The 9,759-nt window shown below is 36.4% G+C and overlaps 1 protein-coding gene across 12 annotated transcripts in view; it reads right to left on the bottom strand.

The window, feature by feature from the left end:
- Positions 1-2,684: 2,684 nt before the first annotated feature.
- Positions 2,685-9,759, bottom strand: part of LOC127950906 (histone-lysine N-methyltransferase 2C) — a 112,803-nt gene continuing 105,728 nt past the window's right edge. For all 12 annotated transcript variants that reach the window (XM_052548305.1, XM_052548310.1, XM_052548307.1 and 9 more), the window contains 7 exons: positions 9,389-9,525; positions 9,178-9,308; positions 8,452-8,623; positions 7,588-7,704; positions 7,426-7,499; positions 6,799-6,907; positions 2,685-4,556 (listed from right to left, as the gene is read on the bottom strand). In XM_052548305.1, the coding sequence (XP_052404265.1) occupies positions 4,464-4,556; positions 6,799-6,907; positions 7,426-7,499; positions 7,588-7,704; positions 8,452-8,623; positions 9,178-9,308; positions 9,389-9,525 (833 nt within the window). In that variant the 3' untranslated portion in view covers positions 2,685-4,463. The remainder of the gene's footprint in view (positions 4,557-6,798; positions 6,908-7,425; positions 7,500-7,587; positions 7,705-8,451; positions 8,624-9,177; positions 9,309-9,388; positions 9,526-9,759) is intronic.

Genomic DNA, 9,759 nt, shown 5'->3' with positions numbered 1-9,759 from the left:
TGCATCAATAGTTCACCACTCAGATCAGAGTGTGTCAGTATAATGAAAGAAGGACATTGTATGCGAATCAGTGTGACACAATTTCATGCTACCAGGGGCCTGAGGCTGTGTGTGTAGTGTTTTACTTGGTCAAAGGAAGATGAGAAGAATCTTAGATGAATCTTAGACCACTTTATACATACGGCCTCTTCACTTAAGAAAAACAATTAACAACTGTTGTTAGATGAATGATCGTCGCTGCTTAGAAAGGCTTCTTGTGCATATTTCAGGGTTTTTGAACCCTGATAGTTGTCGTTCTAAACCCCGAAAAATGGTGTGTATTGGCATATTTCTGTGGTTGAAACAAGATGTCTTCTTATGTTCATTCATGTTTATCTCGTTCTATAACTAGTAAAGAGGAAGAGATGATCGGTTCACACGTCTCTTGAACTGGGGCGCTACAGCATTTGGTCATAACACATTAAAGAGACACAAAACAGTATTGTTTGAATTTCTTAAAAAATTGGAATTTGAAAGCTGAGACATTGTTTCATACCAAAAGTAACCAGAGGTGGGTAGTTAACAAGTACATTTACTCCATTATATTTTATGTATTTTAATGCAATACATGTTAAGAAAGATGTTATTTATTCCAAGCATGCTGCCTGAAGCCTGGGGCATGAGCGATGATGCCCCATTCACCAATGAATCACTATTGAATCATCTGAAGCCGTTTCTCTTTCATACTGGTAAATTTATAAACACAGAGGGGAAAAAAGAGCTTTGGATGAATTGGCAATTAACCTACCATCAACGGAAACCAAATCTTCAAATTCTGCTCTTTGCTTGCTATGAAGATCTTTATTAGATCTTTATTTTTTAAGATCTTTATTGACTAAACTACAGTTAGTCAGTTAGCAGACACTTTTATCCAGTGACTTATAAATAAGGACAATTGAAGCAATCAAAACCAACTGAAGAGCAATAATATGTAAGTGCTGTGACAAGTCTCGGTTAGTCTAACCCAGTACATGAAAAATAAATTAAATAAATAAATACAGTAAAAAGATTAGAGAACCTAGTAGTACATTTTTACAGTAAATAAAAAGAAAACAAGTGGCAAGATAGAACAGAATAAGTATAGAGAACACTAGTTTTATAGTGTCCATTTTTTTCCAAGTGTAAACTGATGAATAGAGGTTGTGACGTGCCCTTTTTCAGCTTGTTAAAGATTAATCTTGGAGACACATTTCGGATTAGTTGTAGATGTTTGATAAAAGTGGCTGGAATACCTTCCAGGAGAGCATTGCAATTGTCCAGGCTGGACAGAACAAGAGCTTGAACAAGGAGTTGTGTAGCATAGTTTGAAAAAAAAGGGCCTGATCTTCCTAAAGTTGTATAAAGCAAATCTACAAGACTGGACCGTTTTAGCAATGTGATATGAGAAAGTCAGCTGATCATCAATCATAACTCCAAGGTTCCTGGCTGTCCTTGAAGAAGTCATGGTTGACTCACCCAGCTGGATGGAGGAATTGTTATGAATTGATGGGTTTTCTGGAACCACAAGCAGTTCGGTCTTGGCAAGATTGAGTTGAAGGTGATGGTCTAGCACATCGCAAGAAATGTGTTAGACAAGCTGAGATGTGAGCTGCTATTGTCAGATTATCAGGATGCAATGGGAGGTAGAGTTGAGTGTCATAGCAGTGATATGAAAAACCATGTTTCTGAATGACAGAACCTAGTGATACCATGTAGACATAGAAGAGAAGTGGTCCAAGAAGTGAGCCCTGAGGCACCCCAGTAGCTAAAATGTTGTGACTTGGATACCTCACCCCTCCAAGATACCTTGAGGGACTTATGTGACAGGTAAGATTTAAACCACTGGAGTGTGGTTCCTGAGACGCCCTTTGCCAATACACACACACACACACACACACACGCGCACACACACGTCTTTGCAAAGGGTAAATTAACTATATGCACAGTTACTTTCTGGTATTGGTCTGTCAAAATCAGCTATGCTATTTTTTATTTTTTTTTTACAGTCACAGAAAATCACGTCATATAAATGATTGTTTGAGGGAAAAAATAGCAAGTGGTAATAGAAAACGCATCAGTTGGAATTAAAAAAGACATTTCATTCTTACCTTTGTAAGTTTGTAGTCAGAAAAGTTCCTTCAGGAAAACCTTGATAGTACAGTCTACAATAGAGGATGTTCAATGCCAGAGCCGTTATGTAAACAGGTCACGTGCCCCACTCGACCAATCAATGACAATGATACTGCAAATATGCAAATAAGAATGTTAACCCCATAGGTTATCTATGTTAGCCCAAGGTTTAGGAATGCAGTGTTAAACATCCTTTTATGAAAATTCTGTATTAACCCCGGGTAAATTATGAGAAGTGTGAAATCTGGCCAGGATTCCCTCTACCCAAGTTTAGAATAATCTAGGGTTAAATATTTCAAATGTAAAATAGTATTGTTTCCAAATGCCTTTCATGTGCCATCTGGGGTGAAAATGTCTTTAGAGAACAGAATAAAACAACGCTTCACCTAAAATCTTAACTGAAGGAATGACATTTCAAGCATTTTTCTTATTTCACATTTAGAAACAACACTGATATATTCGTAATGTTTTTAAATAGTCTCAAGTATTTATATAACTTCATAAATATCAACACATTACCAGAAGAAATGTAAATGTAGAATGTAAAATATTTTATTATTTTTTTGTAAATGTAAATTCAATTCCTCAAATACCAAACCCTATATCGCTCTGTGTACTTCAAAAAAGCTTCAGTTTCCAAAACAATTTAGACTACTATACAGAGCAAAAGAAAAGAAAAGAAAAACACTAGGAAATTGATGTATTTTACAAGACAAGGAAAATATCCATGAAACAATTTTGTTACAGCTGTTCATTGAGAAAAAAATATATACAACTGACTCTTTTGAAAAAATTCATGCCCAGTACAATACAAAGTCTAAACTGTCCATTTTCAACGTGAAATTGTGCACACAGAAACTCCCAAATTGAAACAACAAGGCATGTGAAATGTGAAAAACAGTTTTTGGCTACAAAATGAACAGCACTCTCTTAACAGATGTTTCACTTCAATCAAGAAAACTAATACAAGCATATGTTTTTATATATGTACATCATTTTCAGAGAGTTAACGCTGACCCTTCTTTCCCACCGATTCCCGCTCATACCATCTCCAACAAGCAAACTTCTCAATCAAACCTCTTCTCGTTCTTGCACAACGACATTGCAGGTTTACAAAATCCATTTGACAGCCTTTATAAAAAAAAAAATAGCGTGATCTACTTGTGCCTGTTCTCAGGTTACGCTTGTGATCTCGTTTGTGAGGTTTAAAGTTCATTTCACAGTTATCCCTACACCTACAATCCCACCTGATTTTCTAGATTTTGAATTGCGTCTCGCTGCTATCCGTAACATAAAATGAAATTAAAACCAACAAAATGGTCAGCAATAAATGTATAAACCACAAAGTCACTACAAATACCACATCCTAAGCACAGAGAAAATACTTTTCATGTGAAATCACCTTTGTAATTCTGTACAGTTTCGTAATTACACGTGTACACGTGGTATCATGATGTGTCTTTGTTAAATAATTCCGAAGAGGAAAAGAATGGAGGAAAAAGCAAAACAAAACGGCACATCTAAAATATCTGAACATCAATATGAATAAGGTAGTGAATAAGGTAGTATTTGGTCAATCATTCCGATATTTCTCTATATTTACACGGTATTTACAGATGTAACAGAATCTCAAACTGCGTGCAAGAATCGCAGTCGGGCTTCCTTTAGATCGGCATAAAACCGCTTTTAAAAATAAGCCCATTCATTCACTCACACAGTAATAAATACAAAACACCTTTATTTTCTTACACTAAACAATGAGAGATATCTAGGATAAAACTGACTCATGGAATCAAGTATTTTGAGTGTTTTTTTTTTGTGAGTTTTCTTTGCCGTTTCTTTTTTTTCTTTCTTTTTTTTTTAGTGCAACATGTTTTTTTTCCCTTTGCGGAAGTCAATTCCATACATTCTCCTTTCAGTGATGTTCTACAATGATTTCTACGGTTCGGTCTCTACAGATCTCGTCATACAGATGGGCCTGCCACTCCTTCAACCTATAAGGCAACACCCGGCACAGTGCTCGCGCTCATTCTCCGTCCTTATTCGCTGGTGAAATCTGCCCCGTGTGATGCACACACACACACACACAGACTCGTGGCACATGCACATAACGGAACCCTTTCTTTTCAAATCTAGAAATGATACGAATGGCTCTCACACAATGCTGTATTCTCGCGTTGTGTTTTCCTCTTAGATTTGCACATTAAAAAAACAATCGCCCGTTTGGGTAACTTCCAGGATTGGCTGTTTCCTGTTTGCACGTCTCCTCTGGTAAATTGGGAGTGTTTCAGAGTTGTTGTTGTTGTCTCTCCCGTTTAGTTTATCCACTTGCGGCAGTTGGCGGCTCCACAGTGACATGGGATCTTGCTCTGATCTGCAGCCGGGGTGAGCTTGTAATCGTAGCAGAGCTGCAACAAAATCATTCAGAGCTGGTTAGTTTACATTTCAAACCAGAAGCACTGCACTAGTTCTTATGACAGCAGACATTTCAAAAATCTGCCCTTATTCAGTATTTCGTTATATGATGGAGAAGAGCATTATGTGATGTAGTCGAGAGGTTTTGAAAGGGCTGTTTCAGCTGTCTGGATCAGAATAATGTTGAACAGTCAAGAGTACAGTTTGTAGGAATTATTAAAATTATTGTGCACACCAAAATCTCACTGGATTATTACTTTTAATGGCAAAAATAATGTTTGCAAATGTAAACTGATATTATTTACTGACACACTACAGCAAAACATAGAAATAACTGACTTAAAACTTTTTTTTTTTGGTAAAAATACTAGTAGCCTAAGACTTTTGCACAGTACTGTGTATATATATTCTGTTTGGGAATATTGGGGTATATACGGGAAAGTGTCCAAACTATACACAAAGAATATTGGCTGATATTTTTTCGTTTTTTTGTTACTCCCCATTATCATTATTGGCCCAATATCGTTATGTTAGATGCAGACAATAGCCAGGTTTCCATCTGACTCATTTGCATTTAGCGATGTCAATATTCGATAATTTCCATGATCAATCGTTGTCTAAATTAACGATAAATTAATAATCTTAATGCTGCAAAATGCATCTGCAGTGGTATTAGGGTTTGGATAGATGTATTTGGAGGTTATTGCTCACGTCTCGTTCTGCACATATCCAAATGTTTCCATATTCGCAATGTATCTGAATATTAAACTATAATATTTTTTATTTTTTAATGTAAACTAGACGGAAAAGATCATCCTCTTCACATGAGCAAAACGTCCTTGGCATAACAGCAGAGTGGACTGGTTTACTACGGTCTATTTAAACTGACCAGTGTAACCTTTTATATGTTTGGTTGACTGTACTTTATTTTAATAATGAACAGACTGCGATGTAAGTTAGAAATTAGAATGTTCTGTGTCATTTATACCAAACACAAATGTTGCTGGTAGCTAGTGTGTTTGCAGAACTACTATTATTTATTTTTTATATATATATTTTTTTTTATATTGTTCAGTTTAATTGATTTTTATTTATACAATTGTATTTATTTAATTTAAATGTATATTTAAGTTTACATTTATGTTCCAAAAAAACTTGAAAAATTCTGCTTGATTAATGCTCTAAAACTTTTATGTAAATTGACTTTTGACTATATATATATATATATATATATATATATATATATATATATATATATATATATATATATATAAAACCTGTTTTATTTATTTAATACTTTGGTCAGTATATTAACTTTGGATACATTTATTTTAATACCGTGCAGTGCACAAAATTAAGATTCGAGAGATGGTTCAAGTCAGTGCTCAATAAATGATGATAAGTTTAGAAATGTTGTGCATCCACTTATTATAAGTGACATTTTAGCATGCAAATGAAGAGGAAAACTTCAAGATATCGGCCCTTAAAATCGGCAGCACATATCGGGCATCGGCTGACCCTGACCTCTAAACATCGGCATCGGCTATAGAAAAACCCATATCGGTCGATCTCTAGTTTACAATATAAAAATATTATTTATGAATGTGTAATTGCTGGTTAAATGCATTTATGTCCTATTTTAATCAGTGTGTAAATGCATCTAAATGCCATTTCAGATGCAGCTTCTGTGTTTCCTATGCATTGCAAAGATTAATTTTGTTGATTGATACTTTCATTTGCTTGATAACAGCCCAAATGTCTTATTATAATTGAAAGAATAAAAATATAAAAAATTAACTCAAATGATAATGCACACTTTTAGAAAAAATGGCTTCAACACAAAAATTCAACACAGCATACACCATCCTAACCTTTGCCAAAGAAGAGCTTAACTTTAGGTTGTTTACAAAAGAAATCTGTCAGTGTTCTTTTTTATTTTCTCTCTTCTTTAACCCTTTCTTTTTCTCGCGGTAGTCAGTGATTGACAGCTAATATTAACAAATCTAAAATCTGCAGTGAAGTTAAGTATGTAAGGATAAAATCTGTAAATATATAATTTGTAGTTGCGATGCTCCTAGATTTTTGCTGATGCTCCTAACTGCGCTGTGCATTCCAATGTAAATTTTTCAGGTATGTTTGCAGTGTGTGCATATTTTGTTTATAGTGCATAAAAATGAATGTCACTTTGACTTTCAGTTGTGCAGTTTATTCTTAATGAATTCCCTCTTTCCTTACCTCTTCTCCCCTCTCAATCCTGCGGGCGGCACTGATGATGATCTTGTGACCCCGCTCAAATGTCACGACCTCAGCCACACAGTTTGGTGAGCATGAATGATTGATGTACCTATGGGATAAATTTAATTCAAATTAATTAATTTCATTACTACTTATTTCCTACAGCTCACTTTGAACTTTTCAGTAGCAATGTTTTTCAAACACAGTGTCTTTATTTACTAAATAAAATTGTGATTCAAATTTCACAGAAAAGCAAAAGCAGGGATATCATGAACAAGGTATCATTAATTTCCATAGCACAACCAGTGAGGGATAATTTAAGAATTAAAAATTTTTAAATTACATTTTACATATATATATTAATATAGATATAAATATATTAAATTAAAATAATATTTCACAATATCACTGTTTTTACTGTATTTTTGATCAAATAAATGTAGCCTGGCTGAGACTTCATTCAAACACCCCAAACTCCTGAACAGTAGAGTAATCCTAAAGTAGTTCCCAGAATTGTGTCAAATATAGAAAAGATAACAATATGTCAGATCTGACATTTCCCATAATGCATTATTACGTAATGTACACATTTGAAAGCTGATATGAGAAGCTGAGTTCATCTCTTACCTTGCAGGGCTTCCAGACCGGGTCGCATCGATAACTCTCATGCCGTCGATGCGGAACATGTACGCTGGCAGGTTCTGTCGGAGAAATCCACACAGATTCAGACAAATGAATTTGGACAGCAAGTCAAGGTAACATTAGTCCCAGCGTTGTTCCCTCAGTTACCTTAGCCTTGTACAGCAGCTCTCTCCTCATGGCCACCTCAGCGCGCACAATATCCCCCATGTATTCAATCACCATGGTCTGCTTCTCAATGTCACGCGCTGCAAACAGCCCAAGACCCTGCAGACACGAGACTCATTAGACATGCACCACAGCCAAGGCCAGACACACACACACACACACACACACACACACACACACACACCTTTATTTAGCTATGGAGACAAACTAAATATAAACACGTTAAGATAATTCTAACTTAAAACTTTCTGCATTTTTATAACATTTATTTTTATATAATTATAATTATTTTATTTTACAAATGAGGTTTTGTCAGGTGTAGCTCACTTCTGGATACAAATATGTCTCAAAAATAAGATTGTCTCCAAAGACTTGCCTACACAAAGAAACAAGAAGATCTTGGTGTGGTAAAAAAAAAAAAAAAAAAAATTGTGGTGAGGGCAAATGCGACCTGTGCCAGATGTACGTTGCATTCTACATGGCTTCAATCAACAGACACAGGTTTGTACAGATGACAGAATGAGACTCAGTGTTTTAATGCCTGTGTGGTTTTAAAAAGCTCGGCAGGGATCTGGAAGCGACACTGGATCAGCCGTGGCTCTTTTAGATGACCACACAAGCGTGCCAGAGGGAGGAATGCCAATAACACAGGCTTATTCATTAAGATGCTCTTAGAGGAATGACAGAAACTGTAGTCACTCGAGGCACACAGAGTATTTCAAGGCCTATCTGAATCCCTTAAAACATCCCCTTTTCAGTCAGCCTGATTGAACATGGCCATTTCAGTCCGCCAATATCCATCAGACCGGTTGTTCTTCACGGAGCGGCTGGTGTGCATGGACTCACCTGGATGCGAGAGTGTGCCAGATACACATTTGTCTTCCAGTCGCTGGTCAGCCGGCGGTACTGAGATGACTTCGAGTGCACAAAGTGCTTGCTGTGAGATGATCCCCTCTCCGCCAGCGTCGAGTTCTGGATGCACTGAGATGTTCTGGACCACACGGAGAGGATCTTCAGCCTGTGCGGAGACAGTGACAGAAACAGAGAAAGAAAACATTATATCTGTTCCTCATTTCCTCATCAAATATGACTGATATCTGCATGAAGGAATTTTTCACCTGTGCTCTTTTTTCACAATTTTACAAGCAAAATAGCTTAACTGGTATCTTCTTGCTCTGTATTTTTGTCTTGCTTTCAAGTGCAAATATCTAAAGATTCTTAAATCAAGATACACTGAGAAACAAAATGACAAAATAAGAAGGTCTTGTATTCTGAGAAATGAATTCAAATGAATCTTGTTTACAATTAAAACAAATAAATCTTCTATATTAAAGATCGTTAGGTATTTAGAAAACAAGATGAAAATACTGATGAAGATATTTATTCTTTGCAGTGCATGCAACATTTAACTTTAATCAACACTTTATGTTACACTTAAAGCATTATTTTGAAGCGGGTCAAATTAAGACCAGCAGAAACTGATTTGCCACATGCAATTTCTCTGCAATTTCTCTGAAACCTTTGTTTTTCCACAATACTGAAATACCATTTTTACAATATTCAGCTACTGACCTCTCATGATGGGGGTACGTCTGCAACTCAGAACGAGCGCAGCCAGATGGATTGATGGACAGTGGAAGCACCAGCATGGGATTATGTCCATAACGGAATCGATACCTCGAGCACGCCTCCACACCCGGCAGCTGCAATACAGTGACAAATCAACCAGCTGTGCAGAACTGGACAATGTGCACTGAGCGATACGAAGGTTGGTTGTGCTTACTGATTCAGCGATACGGGTGACTGCTGAGACGGTGAGCCCAAAGAGATCCTCTCCCTTCAGATAGACGGGGAAGAGTCTCAGCATGCCTGTCTCAGCCCTCCTCTCGGACACAGGCCCAAGAACCTTGTCCCAGACTCCTAGAGCACACACAAATAACAAAAAACATCATGACTGATACAATAATGTGTTTAAAGAAGTGGCAAATTATTATAAAACCTCTATACTGAACGTGTCTTTTCTTCCTTTGACAGGGTGAACCAAAAAGAAAATACTTTATGCTGAATTATATGACAGATACAGTATGAGTAACCAAAATAGGCCTTCACACCATAAAAAAGACTTCATGCATAATGCAGGACTTCTAATTATAC

Source organism: Carassius gibelio, chromosome B2 (genome assembly GCF_023724105.1).
Source record: "Carassius gibelio isolate Cgi1373 ecotype wild population from Czech Republic chromosome B2, carGib1.2-hapl.c, whole genome shotgun sequence".
Lineage (NCBI taxonomy): Eukaryota > Metazoa > Chordata > Actinopteri > Cypriniformes > Cyprinidae > Carassius > Carassius gibelio.
The sequence above is the reverse complement of the archived record's forward strand: the minus strand, read 5'-3'. Positions and strand labels throughout refer to the sequence as shown.